The following is a 15,651-nucleotide window of genomic DNA, read 5'->3' on the forward strand; positions in this document are numbered from 1 at the left end:
ATCGTTAGCAGCTGTAATAATACTTAAAATTGTAGCTTACTGATAACACATTTAAGATCCACTTTGGAACTTATTTAATTTTCGAGCAGTTCAAGAAGCCGAAGTGAATGCCTATTTCGAGATTATATCAAATGCTATCGGTGTATTTGACCGCAAAGAGCTATGGAAAATCATGGACGAGTACAGTTTTCCCGGGAAGTTCACAAGACTAATAAGAGCAACGATGGACGGTGTGCAGAATAGCGTGAATATTTCGGGCGAACATTCTAGTTCGTTCGAATCGCGACGGGGACTTCGACAGGGTGATGAACTTTCGTGCCTGCTGTTCAACATCGCGCTAGAAGGTGTCATGCGGAGAGCCGTGTTCAATAACCGAGGTACGATTTTCACAAGATCCAGCCAATTGGTTTGCTTCGCGGATGATATGGACATTGTCGGCAGAACACTTGGAACAGTGGCAGACCTGTACACCCGCCTGCAACATGAAGCGGGTGTACAGGTCTGGGTGAAGTTGGCTTGATGGTGAATGCGTCAAAAACAAAGTACATGCTGATAGGCGGAACCGAGCGCGACTGAGCCCGCCTAGGAAGCAGTGTTACGATGGACGAAGATACTTTTGAGGTGGTTGATGAGTTCGTCTACCTCGGATCCTTGCTAACGATTGATAACAACGTTAGTCGTGAAATACGGAGACGCATCATCAGTGGAAGTCGCGCCTACTATGGGCTCCAGAAGAAGCTGCGATCGAGAAAGATTCACCCCCGCACCAAATATACCATGTACAGAACGCTTATAAGTCCGGTGGTCCTCTATGGACATGAAGCATGGACCATGTTGGAAGAGGACCTGCAAGCACTTGGAGAGTTCGAACGAAGGGTGCTTAGGACCATCTTTGCAGGTGTGCAGGAGAACGGTGTGTGGCGGCGGAGAATGAACCACGAGCTCGCTAGGCTATACGGCGAACTCAGTATCCAGAAGGTGGCAAAAACCGGAAGGGTGCGTTGGGCAGGACATGTTGCAAGACTACCGGATAAAAATCCTGCAAAGATGGTGTTTGCGTCGAATCTGGTTAGCACAACAAGGCGGGGAGCACCGTGGGCCAAAATCGAAGTTGGAGAGACACAGCCATGGATCGAAAAAATTGGCGTAACATCGTTAACGAGCTTTTATCAAATTAATTGATGTAATACCAAGTAAATAAATAAATATCCAGATTCCACACAGTACTTTTAAGAACGAATTTTAAATAATCATGATCACGCATGGAATCTGCGGGTTCCCACAGGAAATTCCAGGCGTCTGCTAGGTATCCCAAGATCTTCTGAGTAACAGACTTGAAATACCAAGAATCCCGTTGAGATGCTTCAGGATCCTGTTAGGAAACTCCTAGAGACCGCTATTAATTCCAATGACTTACGGTTGAGATTCCGCTCAGAATCTATAGAATACTGGATATCCTCAGGATATGGATAATGGATATATGCATTGATCTAGCTAGAATTTGGATTATCTCGACCCACTGGATAGAAATTTGATTGTTACAGCTGCCATTGCAATGACCTAATGGAACTCTTGTAATTATATTAGGGAAAATTCTCTGGATGAGTAGCCGGCCCGTTTTCTTGTAGGGAAATTTGATTAGAATATGTAAGGGATTGTCCAGATGTAAACCATGTGCCAGATTTCTAGAGCTAATACTCACGTTAATCGCCCCTTGAGATGTTCGATCCACTTGTCCTGCGCTAGACAGTTTTCCCCGTCCATGTCAAACAGCCGGAACAGGTTCTGCAGAAAGGTCTGAAATTGAAAAACAAAATCACCGTCAATGAAACGTCAATCACGAAGCCTCCGGGGCGCACTTTTTCCGTGTAACGTTAATAGCCAATTTAGGTTGCCTACTCTAAATCAAACCAAAGCGCAAGAACGGCGGGAAAAGGTCGTCTGTCCGTAAGGCTATGTATCCGTATGGTGAGCGACCCCTATCGGTGAGGAACATCGAGACCATCGTCCGCGCAGGTCGGACGACTGATTTAAAATTCAAATTAAATGTTTACCTATATAAATTACATCCACTTTCCATGTCGTCGGCGCGGTGGCTGTCAGCGAAGAGTGCGCTTGGTTGCGTTTCGTCGAGCAAATCCCTGATCCCGTTTCTGCCATTGAACCCCCCTTGATGCATATGTGGGGATCGATTGAGTCAACGCGAGACGGTGCATGTCGAATTGAACACGCGAGGACTTGCCTGCCGGTATCTGCATAATTGTCCCATTTTACTTTTGGTCAATTTAGAATTATTGCTCCTAAATAGTTTAGTTTCAAAAACACTTACAAAAAGTGAAATTTCTTAGGGCACTCAGTTTGACTGTCTTGCTTCTGTATTTCTACGCAAAACTGTCATTCAAAGCATAACCTATGTGGTTACGTCTTTGTGTTCGCGAGTACCTTCACAGTAATGAGAGCCCTATATTGTTTACAATAGACTACACACTAATCTTATCATAAAGTTTGCCTGTACATGACACAAAAGCTAAAACTTTTAAACGCGAATTTTGGAACATGAGGCAGTTACGCATATACTGTAAGTTGGGATCTCGTTGAGATTGGCAGGAGCAGGATGGTTCATACGTACGTGCAGCAGGCTTATCGCAAGTGGACCACTTTTCACCATTTAGGCAACCGAATATTCACGGCGAAGCCGCTGAAACAATAATCCTCTCGCCGCCGCCGGACCGGACGTTGACAAGCAAGGAAAATCTCTTAAATGGTTCGCGATTTCCAAATTAACCAACCATCTGTGATTTTGCATGTTTTCGGTTGAAAGCGCACACGAGCTTCATGTCCCTGATGCTGCTCTCGATCATCCACTACCAGGGGGTTTTGGGCGTTGTTCACTGTGGAAGGGGGGAATCGGCGGCGAGGAAGAATCCATTGCTCTGCATAATTGGTTTTGGGTGCAGCCGGACTGAAGGCGAGTTCAGCGGAAAGGAATGGAGATTTGTTCGATTGACACTTCGATTGCAGCCGCCACACGAGTGATTGTGGGTCATGTTACAGGACAATGTTCTGTTAATGTCAATACGTCGTACATTTAATTTATTGAAACACAACCCTCCTCAAGAAGTTTTTTGAGTTTAAGTAATTGAACAATGGTCCATTATACGCAAACCATGGTTAAGACAAATCAGTACAAATGTCGAATATGTGCTGTGCATACACAAATCCTTTCTGCTAACGGAAGTTTTGGTACTAACTATAACAATAGAATAGTACTTTTCAGTGATACTTTTTATACCTTTTGATCCCTTTTCGTTTCTATTAAGGACTCGTGCTTCCCACACTGGGGCTGCAGGTGGATTCACAACGTATTCCGCAGATCACCAAGCGCTTCCAGCCCCCATTTTGAGGGAGGTTAAGGATGCCATTCACCAGCTCAAGAACAATAAAGCAGATGGCAAGGATGGTTTCGGAGCTGAACTTTTAAAGACGGGCCTGGAGAGGCTGGCCATTTGTCTGCATCGGCTGATAGGCACAATCTGGGAAACAGAACAGCTACCAGAGGAGTGGAAGGAAGGGTTAATATGCCCCATCTACAAGAAAGGCGACAAGTTAGTCATCTTCCGTCGTCTGTCACCTGTAGTAAACGAGTTCGTGGGAAGTTATCAAGCCGGCTTCGTTGACGGCCGATCGACAACGGACCAGATCTTTACTGTACGGCAAATCCTCCAAAAATGTCGTGAATACCAGGTCCCAACGCATCACCTTTTCATCGATTTCATGGCGGAATACGGTAGTAACGATCGCGTAGAGCTATGATAAATCAAGGACGAGAACAGCTTTCCCGGGATGCTCACGAGAATGATAAGAGCGACGATGGAAAGTGTGCAAAATTGTGTGAAGGTTTCAGGCGAACATTCCAGTTCGTTTGGATCCCACCGAGAACTACGACTTTCGTGCCTGTTGTTCAATATTGCGCTTGAAGGTGTTATGCGGAGAACCGGGCTTAACAGCCGGGGTACGATTTTTACGAGATTCAGTCAATTTGTTTGCTTCGCGGATGATACGGACATCGTCGGCCGAACATTTCAAAAGGTGGCAGACCTGTACAACCGCCTGAAACGCGAGGCAGTAAAGGTTGCACTGGTGGTGAATGCGTCCAAGACAAAGTACATGCTAGCTGGTGGGGCCGAGCGCGACAGGGCGCGCCTTGGTAGCAGTGTTACAATAGACGGGGATACGTTCGAGGTGGTCGACGAGTTCGTCTACCTTGGATCCTTGCTGACGGCTGACAATAACGTTAGCCGTGAAATACGGTGGCGCATCATCAGTGGAAGTCGGGCTTACGCTGCGGTCAAGAAAGATTCACGCTCGCACTAAATGTACCATGTACAAAACACTCATAAGGCTGGTAGTCCTCTACGGGCATGAAACGTGGACGATGCTCGAGGAGGACCTTCAAGCACTTGGAGTCTTCGAACGTCGGGTGCTTAGGACGATCTTTGGCGGTGTGCAGGAAAACGGTGTGTGGCGGCGAAGGATGAACCACGAGCTCGCCCAACTCTACGGCGAACCCAGTATCCAGATGGGCAGGACATGTTGCAAGAATGCCGGACAACAACCCTGCAAAGATAGTGTTCGAAAGCGTGGAGCGCAGCTAGCTAGGTGGGCGGATCAAGTGCGTATCGATTTGGCAAGCGTGGGGCAGAACCGAGGATGGAGAGATGCGGCCACGAACCGAGTATTGTTGATTCAGTGATGTTAACTAAATAAAAAAATGAAAACCAAGCGCTTCAAACTGCATTAATTTAAATTTCCTACAAATTTTTTTCCGACACTTTTTTGAAGGATTCGTCCTAAAGTTTCTTTAAGGATAGCAAATTCTCAAGTAATTTTTAGGGCACTCTTGAGGATGATCTTTAACATATTTGTTTGAGTGACTCAGAAATTACCCCTGCAGTATTTCACAGATTCTTTGTAATTTCTTGAAGTAGTTCAAAACTTGTTTTAAAGAATTTTCACAGGTTGATCCAGGTTGATCAGAAAAATGAATTCAATGACGAAATTTTAAATTGGAGAATTTCCTGAGGAATCAGTAGTTGAACTTATAAGAAAAATCTCGGTCGAGCTTCTGAAGGTGCCATTATATCCTCAAATGAATACCGAAAAGTCTATCAAATTGGACGAATCACCTGAAGGGTCCCTGAATAAATTCTTGACTTACCAGAGTACTACCTGAACGAATTCCAGGAGCAATCAGCAGAGAAATCCATGGAGGAAACCCGAGGGATTTTTGTTGGAATCTAAAGAGAAACAAATTTAAGGATCTTTGAATTTTTAGATGATTGGTCACATAATACAAATATGCAAGTTTGATGAACCGTGACACAAAAAATATCCATTTTGCTGCAACTCCGATGCGATAATATATTTTAGAAGGACACCGTAAGGAACTCAGGTTGGTTCCGGGGCTCTAAATGGTCAGAGTGAAGTGTCCGGTCAACTGGACCATCACCAATCGATTCAGTAGGCTTTTCTCGATCTGCAATGGTTCAGCCCGTAACTGAACCTGTTATCCAGCCGAGATATTCAATTTAGTGGCGTTTTGGACTTCATTTTTCCCACTGTGCAAGTTGTGGCAGGTAATTTCAACTCCTCCCCCTCAAATAATCTCCCTGCGGGTAACCGTTAGTATTTTTTCAAACCAAATGGAAATACTCATGCTTATACCGCCACAGGTAACTTCTATTCCGTCTCTTCAACAACGTTAAATCACTACAGAAAATCAACAAAAAATGTGACTACTTCTAGTAACATGTCTTTCTCTGATCTTGAGTCTCCAACTGATCAATTGAATCAAATGATTAATGCAATGTTCAAAACCACCAATATGACTGAGAGCTTTTGTTGATGAATATATATTTTTTTAATAAAACTTATATTAGCTAAGGTTTTTTTTTTCAATAAATCAATTGTTTTATTATTTTTATATTAAGGGGGACGAGCTGTTTAATTTTCTAACAGCTGATTAAATACCATCCAACAGCTACTACTGAAACTTATTTAAAACCGAGATCCAAATTCAAAAGAGATCCAAACTTTTTTGTTTATTGTAATTCTCGACTGAATGGAGCATGTGGGGGAATTATTATCGTCATTCATAGGCGTATAAAACATCAACTTTTTTCGTCAAGTTAATTTGCTTCAAAATGACTTGCGGAAATTGTCTCGCAATAAGTCAAAAAAAAAATGTCTATTGTGACTTTGATGCAAAACATCGCTCATGGAATAATTCGCAAAGCAACTCCAGCGGCAGAAATTTATTTGATCAGTTCCCCTCAGGATATTTCTCAATTAAATATCCTTTAAGCCCTTTTACTGTTTCCTCTTCGAACCCCTTTAACGATTGATTTGCCTTAACCGACTCTAGTCACTTTTGTAGCCAACTGATTACTCACGCTGATTTTAATGCTGATCATGTCCCTGTTACATTTCAAATATCCCATGAAGCGATTCTCAATACTATCACCTCCACATTCAATTATTTTCGAACCGGTTGGAATTCATATGGAACATCCATTGATAGTTATCTTGATGTTAGCACTTCTTTGCAAACATAATTTGATATTAACAGTGCTTTCGAAACTTTAACTAATACCATTCTTGAAGCAAGGGGCATTGCAATACTTAAATGTGAAGTAAATTCGAAACCGTGATTAAAGACGATGATCTTAATCTCTTGATCCGTCGTAAGACGCTAGGAGCAGACAATTTGAACGCACTCGTGATCCTGCTATGAAAATTATATGGCAGAACTTGCAAAAAGAAATTAAAAAAAAAAAAAAAGGTTTTCTCTATCAAGAAACAAAAAATTTGAAAATAAAATTTCTCATTTCCAACCAGGCTCTAAGCCTTTTTGGAAATGATCAAACATTTTGAAAAAACCTCTGGAGCCAAATCCGGCCTTGGAAGAGGAAAACAAATGATCACTTACTAATTGCGAAAAAGCTCAAAAACTTACTAAGCGGTTCGAAAACGAACATAATTTTAATACACTCAATCACTAGTCCAGTTAAAAATCAAGTTATTCTGGATTTCGAAAATATTTTCAATCAAGTGAATGTTTTTGAAAATTACTGGGAGACTGATTTGGAAGAAGTGAGAACTATTATTTAAAAAAAAATTAAAACTATGAAAGCCCCTGGTGATGATGGTATTTTCCACATCCTCATCAAGAAACTTCACGAGAGCAGCTTATCATTTTTGGTTGATGTATTTAACAAATGCACAATGGTCGGGCTCCATACAAAGGGCGGCCAAAACTACCAAAAACTTTTTTTTAGATTTTTATGTTTTTTATCATTTTAAAATATATCACATGTGTTATATTGATATGATCCTTAATTGAAATTGAACTAAAATTTAAATTTCTTTGATTTTTATGACGGCAAAACGGCCGAAGTCAAAAAATTGAACAATGTAACAATAAAATAAAGTACAAAATTTATAATTTAGGTATGCAATATTTCTACAAAGTTACGCACTGTCTGAAAGCTTATGGTTCAACACTTTTATCAAGCATGAGGATGGAAAAAATATTTGGTTGAAGTTGTAATACTATTCAATATTACACACAAATTTTTGCAGAAATTTGCTGATTTGAAAGTTAGAGCTATTTGAATATTTCAATATTTTACATATATTTTGACAATATTTTTCATACAAAGTTTATTTAAAATACATATAACCACTGTTCATACACGTTTTGATCAAACTCGGTCACATACAATATAATATAACATTTTTAATAAAAAAAAACTTTTTTTTTAAGTTACGTAATTTGTGAATAATCCCTTCTGAAACAATAAAAACGCTAAATAACATATTCAGATTACATATTTCATCGATTAAGGGGATAAAACTAGTTTTGGCCAAACTTCATTATATCCGACCATTGTGAAATGTTTGCAGTTGGCATATTTTCCTGACAAATAGAAAAATGCCAAGGTTGTATCAATTTTAAAACCAGACAAAAATCCTGCAGATGCTTCCAGCTATCATCCAATCAGCTTGCTTTCCTCCATCAGTAAACTTGTTGAAAATGTCATATTGAAATGATTTTGAATGATGGGCCATATCAACGAAAATTCAATTTTTGCCATTGAACAGTTCCGACATGGACATTCGACCACTCAACAACTTTTACGTGTAACAAATTTGATTCGTTCCAACAAATCTGAATGCTATTGTACTGGTCTTGCTCTTCTAGACATAGAAAAAGCATTCGACAGTGTTTGGCATGAAGGTTTGATCGTGAAATTAAAAAAAAACCTCACAATAATTCAGAGTTATCTGTAAATCGTACACTGAATATATGATACTATAAAAAATAATATCGAAATGTCGAACACGATGTGCTGCTAGACATAGCTGCAACTGATTTCTCTGTGCCCTGAGATTTCTCACATATTAAACAGATACCTAAACTTAGCTAAATTGATCAGTCATCAATAAAAAGTCATATAATTTATTGAGGCACACGCTGATCGCAATCGACCCCCAAGCGTCCACATTCATTCACAACATTCGAAAACATTTAGCCGCCTTCTTACACAATGCGAAAGCCATTAAAAACCGTCACGTCTTGATATCGGACGCAAGCGCGTGATCCTCAATGCCTGCGAGGCCAAAAATGAGCAGCCACGACAACAACGCAGGGAAATGTGTTTCTTATATGAAGTCATACAACCACCTCAAAGTTTGCTGGAGTAAAAATCGATATACCATATTTTATTGTTATTGTCAATGACGATCGTCGTCGTCGGTAAAATCGATTTTCGGTAAGCAGCCAGCTCACAGTGGCTCGATCTGGCGGTCAAAACCCCAATCTCTCATTCAAATGGTAAACTCAACCTAAATGTTTGACATATTCTCTGAAATATTCAAGCGTTATGGAATCTTCGTTTCTAGTACTTCTTGTTTTGTTCTGTTAATTGGGATATAGTTAATATAATAACCTTGCTCTTCTGAACATAGAGAAATCATTCGATTGTGTTTCACACGAAGATTAGGTTGCAAAATAAAAAAAAATAGTATCCTTTATAGATTGATCCAAAGATATCTGTGAAATCGTACGCTTAAGGTTGATCGTAACAACTCCAAGTTTGAATGACTGTTTGTAAGAGCTGGTGTTCCTCAAGGCAGCATTTTGGGACAATATTTCAACATCTGACTTACCCGGGTTACCTCAAGGATGTCTAAAATCCTTGTTTGCGGATGACACTGCCAAAGGACGAAGCCTGTATGTCATCTATAGTAGATTGCAAATAAGGTTGAATATTTTGTTTTCTTACCTGCAATGTTCTACTTATAATAGTCCCACATAAATCGGAAGCTCATGCAAATTTCAGCCTATTTCGACTAATAGAAACGGAGGAACAGATCCCCAAACTTGCATTTGGTTACTAACTTTTGTCACTGACTGTTTATACTATATAGTTAAAAATTCTCTGAAAAATCTAAAGTTTACCGAAAATGGTTCATTATTAAGAAATTGTTTCGAATATTTCTCAGGAATTTCTCCAACCATTCTGCAAGTATACTCTCATTCATGTTAACGGTCCACTTGAAAAGAAGTATAGAACTCAAAACTCAATCAATGTGTTTAAAACTTTGGATTTTAACCACAACATTGATAAGGAAGCAGAGAAAAATATTACCGATCAGGAGGTTTTGGCCGCCGCCCTCGAACCACTGTGTAGCCAGCCCCCCCGAAGTGAGAGGTTGGCACTAGGCTGTTGTGCGGCACCACCAACCGGGTGCCAGAGGTTAAATTTATTGTAAAAGTTTAAACTTAATAAATTGTCGAATGAACATACGCGGGACATAAATTAGAACCGCCTGCCATCCCATTCGCACTTCGACCCGCCGGGGCTCGAGAGGCCGCGTTTCCATTCGCTCTAATGACCCGCCAATAAAAATCACTGACTGGTCAACACGGTGGAGGTTTCACGGCAGCCAGTGGCCGCTCGATCGTTTATTCGTTTACTCTCCTATCTCTTTACCTTTAAATAAATAAGTAATCGTTTGCGTAGAACTTGCCTGAATTGATCCACATTTGCGATAAGGTGCCCTAACGACAAGACAACCAGCCAGCCAGCGTTTAACGCGAGTTGACGAATCGAGGACCCTCCTTCTCCAATACTGACTGTCCTCTGGCCAAGGGAAGGCGCAGTACAGGTGAGTTGAAGCATGTAGCGATCTACCCAGCACGCACTGCACCGACCGTGGTCAATACAGCAAGTGGCGCGCGCAAGTCAATTGAACGGCCGTGCCCTGCTGCTCACGAGACCAATTACGTAACACTAATTTACCGTCGGCGTTGGAAGAACGGGTTAGCTACGAAGGGGTTTGGATTTTACGAAAAATAGTTTTAGATTGACCGGAGGGTTTGCGATCTACGGATTTGAAGACAACATCGTTCATCGTTTCACATGATACCACCCATCCCATGCACCTTGAGGTACTTTCGCAGTAATTTATACGCTTTTCTGCCCTTCTTTTATGTCATATACAGTCGACTCTCCACATATCGATATCGAAGGAATCATCGAGATAGGGACTCGGGCAGACGGAAAAATCAAAATCACATCTCAAAACAAACAAATTATGATCGCATATCTCAATTTGATATTGAAAAGATGTTCGAATATTTTATAACTCTAAGCGCTATAGCTCAACATCTGAAAAAATGTAAACAAGATCAACATGAGTTCTTCGACATGGAATAAAATACATTCGACAGCAATATGACGGAACTGAACAGTTTGACGTCAGGATAACCTCTAGGAGCAAAATGTAGTCTCAAAAAGCGAAGAAAATAATGCTCTTATATCCTTGATCATCCATGTGATAGGCATAGTCGATTAGATAGCATCTTATTGTATAGATCTGAAGGTCGAGGGTTCGATACCGGTTGTTGGCTTTTTGATTATTTTTATTCTCCGCCATCTGTCAGATCACATTTTGATATTGATTTGTTGGTCAATCAATAAACTTGCCAGATATTGTTTTGATTTTATAATATCTTAACATGATGTTGTTCAACACTTCTCCATATTAATTTTAGATATTATTTTCGATCTTTTATCTCTTATCTCCAACAAACCAATAGCTGATTATGATCGTCAGTAATTATTTTAGAACAACAAATTATGATCTTAGCCAACTTTTCCCACCTGCTAGGGGAGAGATCGAGACATAGGACAAATTTTTAATGAATACTAGATTGAAAATCACTCCGTTACCAAGAAAATTAAAAAACAAACAGCCGTCATTTCGTCTTCGGAAATTGTTTTGAATTCCTTAAATCAAGTCTAGTAACCTTTGATAATGGGCATATCGACATACAGAGATAAAATCGGGGATGGAAATCACATCGAGATGTTCGACTTTTCGATGTATTTAACACGTTTTTCAAGGATTAGAAACAACTTAGAAACCAGTTTCCTCAGTCGATAGCATTCCTCCGACTCTAAAACAAATATCTTCTCTTTGAATTGCCGGCATTCAAAAGCTTAAACTTAAAAAACTTATACCTAATACCTAAACTAATAGTTTAAACTTAAAAGACTAATAACCTTCATAAGTGCAATAACTAACTTTGCTGCACTTATGAAGGCGTCGCTGAGTCGATGGCCTTTTATTAAGTAAGTACTACATCAACATTTCCTCCCCCTATCCCATGTTACGGTAAAGATGGGCGTGGCCGGGAATAGCAATATTTATGCTTTTGATATTCTTGTTCTAGATTGGATCAAGGTATATTCCCAAGCCTTGTTTCTGAAAGCAGTCAGGATGACATAAATGAATGAGATTATGAATGTTGCTAATATCCAATCTAGGAAGTATAACGTAACTACGCTAACGCTAAAGGAACTCCTAAATTATAGTGTTAACCGCCAAGCAAAAGAGCCTCTTTTTTTCAGCTGAATTGCCACCTCGGCTATCTGGACGACAGACTAGATAGTTTCTAGAGTAGAACTGGTTGTAAGCATCTTGCATGTTAATCCGCATCTTGCATGTTAATCTGTTGAGGATTACAACCTCTCTATCAACTTACCCGTCGTATGTAGGAGACAGAAAGGTCTATACTGACAGGTCACCTGGTGGTCCCTCTGTTTTTGCTAATAGCAAAAATGTTATTCGCTTTCATACTGCCGTTCTACGCATATTTGTCCCGCGGCTTATAAGGTTTACGTAGAACATGGGACTAGTAGACGTAGAAGGGCATCATACATCCAGGAAGATTCCCTCAACTATGCAACGTTGCAACGCGGTTCTAAACATTTCCGGATTCACGATCCTATCGTCCCGGTGCCTTTTATTTCACGACTTATACCAGCTCTTCATTCGTCACCTTCACCACTTCTTCCCCATCATCTGACGCATACGGTGTCGGTGGTTCTGGACTTATGGCGTGGTGCGGAATGAATACACCGATTATCAGTCATAACTAACTTTTGGGAGAAATTCTTTAAGATTAGTCTGCGATTTCTATTATGGATTCAGGATTTTTTTCAGATGTTTTTTCCGAGATACCTAGCTTGTTGGTTACAGCATATCGTGACGCTATTGCTGAGTGTATTGTAGAGCTCTGTCTTCGTCGGTCTTGGACGATTCTTATTTTACTTCCAACATCCGCATTAAGTGACCCAGCCCACTGAAATCTGCTGTGTTTACAGCGCTTAATAATATTCGCTTCTTTATGCGTCTAGCATAACTCATGATTCATGCGTCTGCGCCTGGTGTCTAGGTTCGAATCCCGGTCGGTCCAGGATGTTGTCGTAAAGGAAATTTCCTTGACTTCCCTGAGCACAGAATATCATCGTATCAGGTATCAGAAGGCCGGCTCCAAAGGCACGTTCCCAACCAGTTGGGAGATTTGTGCCATCGCCATATTTGAGCCTATTTCATCATCTACCCGATGGGAGAGGAAAGGGAAGGGAAAGATGGGAGGAAATAGGAGTGGGGTCCCTTGAAGAGGGAAGATCGCATAAGCGAAATGAGAGCATGTAGCTCCATACCACAATGGGTTCGAACAGCGCCCTAAAAAGGGCACTGCAAAACGCATGAGCGTAAAGAGAGCCTATAGCTCATTACCACAGCGGGTTAAGAATAACAGGATGTCCTGAAGATTCAGGCTTCTGTATTCAGTTTCACTTAATAAGTGTTTACCAAGTAATTGGAATCGCATTTGCGCAAAAACTGGACATATACATATCAGGTGATACGAAGTTCCATAATCGGAGTCACAACTATCACACACAAATGAGTCAGCACGCTGAATATTTGCCATGTGATAGTTGAGTCGGCAGTGGCCTGTCAACGCTCTGACCAAGAGACTGCAATTCTGCTTTGACAGATTTGTTAAATACTTCAATTTTGTTTGACGACACGACTCCAAACTATTCCAATATTGCTTGTGCTGAGTTGCCGCCCAAGAGTTTATCTGAAGCAACACCCAGCACTTCGAAATTGGAATAGCCGGCTCAGGGCCAATGAAGTCATGCGATGCTCCATCGCGAGCTAGCTCATCAGCCAATTCATTTCCAGCGATGGAAGAATGGCCAGGTACCCATACAAGGTTTACAGAGTTGACTGAATTCAGTTCCTCAATTTGAGTTCGACATGCGATAACAAGCTTCGACCTTGAGTTGGCCGAAGCGAGAGCTTTTATAGCAGCCTGACTATCTGAACAGAAGTATATGACTTTACCCATTACGCGCTGTTGAAGTGCTGATTGCACTCCACACATAAGAGCAAATATTTCCGCCTGAAAAACGGTGCAGTTTCTACCAAGTGAGTAAAACTGATTCAGCCTTAGCTCACTAGAATATACTCCTGCACCAGCTCTACCTTCAAGAAGGGAGCCATCAGTGTAACATACTATATTGTTTGATATACTTCTTTCCAAATAGCCAGACGTCCACTCTTCCCGTGAAGGGAATTGTGTGGTAAATGTCCTGTAAGGAAAGTGACAAGCAATTGTGAGATCACTTGGAGCAAGGACAACTTTGTCCCAATTCACCAAAAGTGGAAACAACGAAGTGTGTGTAGATCTACGATTTACTGGATTTTTCTCCAGTAGATCCAGTACCCATAAACGGTAAGAGCAAGAAAGTGCTTCTTGTTTAAGATATATGTGTAGTGGCGCAACGTCGAAAAGGGCCTCGAGCGCTGCTGTGGGAGTTGTAGAGAACGCACCAGACATCGCCATCAAGCACATCCTTTGGAGATGGCCCAATTTTGATTGGATTGTTCTCACTTCGCCCTTTTGCCACCACACAAGACATCCATATGCCAATATTGGTCGAACAACTGTTGTGTAAATCCATTTGATATATTTGGGTTTGAGGCCCCAAGTTTTACCAAAGGTTCGCCGGCATTGACCGAAGGCCATGCAAGCTTTTTTGACTCTGAAATCAATGTGAGCTGTCCATAAAAGTTTGGAATCTAGAATGACTCCGACATACTTTACTTGATCAGTCACATTAATCTCAGTGCCAAAAAGACGTAAAGGTCGAATTCCATCGCGGTTTCGTCTTTCCGTAAAAAGAACAATAGATGTTTTAATCGGGTTAACCGAAAGGCCATATTGGCGACACCAACTCTCGACTACCTGAAGAGCACTTTGCATCAGGTCGAATAGCACCCTATGCACATACCAACTATCAGAGCTAGATAGTCGTCGGCAAATCCATATGTTGGAAAACCGCTATTATTGAGTTGCCTCAATAGCGTATCTGCTACGAGATTCCACAAAAGTGGTGACAAGAATCCCCCTTGGGCGCATCCGCAAACACTCAATTTTCGAATCGCTGCTTGACGCAATGTCGAGAAGAGATGTCGGTTTTTGAGCATTTGATGAATCCAATTGGTAATCATTGTAGGTAGCCCATGGTTTCGTGCGGCTTCCAATATGGCATCGAAAGACACGTTATCAAAGGCACCCTCAATATCCAAGAAAACACCCAAGCACGATTGCTTCTGAGCGAATGCTTTCTCGATATCGTATACAACTTTGTGTAAAAGAGTCACAGTGGACTTTCCAGATTGGTAAGCATGTTGATTCACATGAAGAGGCATGTTTGCCAAATAAACATCACGGATGTGATGATCGATAATGCGTTCCAGACATTTCAGAAGAAAAGAGGTCAGACTGATTGATCTAAAACTCTTCGCTTCCTCATACGACGCACGTCCTCCTTTTGGGATAAACTTTACAGTAATATCACGCCAGGATTTGGGAATGTACCCGGTAGCAAAACTGCTTACAAGTAGCTTTTTCAAAACATGTTTGATAGACTCAAATCCCTTTTGGAGCAGAACAGGATAAATCCCATCCGCTCCTGGAGATTTGAAAGGAGCAAAACTATTAAGTGCCCATTGAATCGATTCAGTAGTTACGATACTGCGAGCCGAGGCCAGAGACTCGTAACTACATGAAAAGACATTTGGTTCATCCGTAGATGCTATGTCCACACATCCGGGGAAGTGTGTATTGAATAAACATTCTAAAACTTCTTCATCGGAAGAAGTAAAGTCACCATTAGGTAAGCGAATTTCGTTCACTTGGAAATCCTTAGATTTTGCAAG

At 41.1% G+C, this 15,651-nt stretch overlaps 1 protein-coding gene across 1 annotated transcript in view; it reads right to left on the reverse strand.

Moving 5' to 3' along the window:
• LOC5573122 overlaps nucleotides 1-15,651 on the reverse strand; it is a 417,647-nt gene that overhangs the window by 172,831 nt on the left and 229,165 nt on the right. The window contains exon 2 of the mRNA XM_001660688.2: nucleotides 1,703-1,797. Coding sequence (XP_001660738.2) covers nucleotides 1,703-1,797 — 95 coding nt within the window. The remainder of the gene's footprint in view (nucleotides 1-1,702; nucleotides 1,798-15,651) is intronic.

This window comes from Aedes aegypti, chromosome 2, assembly GCF_002204515.2.
Source record: "Aedes aegypti strain LVP_AGWG chromosome 2, AaegL5.0 Primary Assembly, whole genome shotgun sequence".
NCBI lineage: Eukaryota > Metazoa > Arthropoda > Insecta > Diptera > Culicidae > Aedes > Aedes aegypti.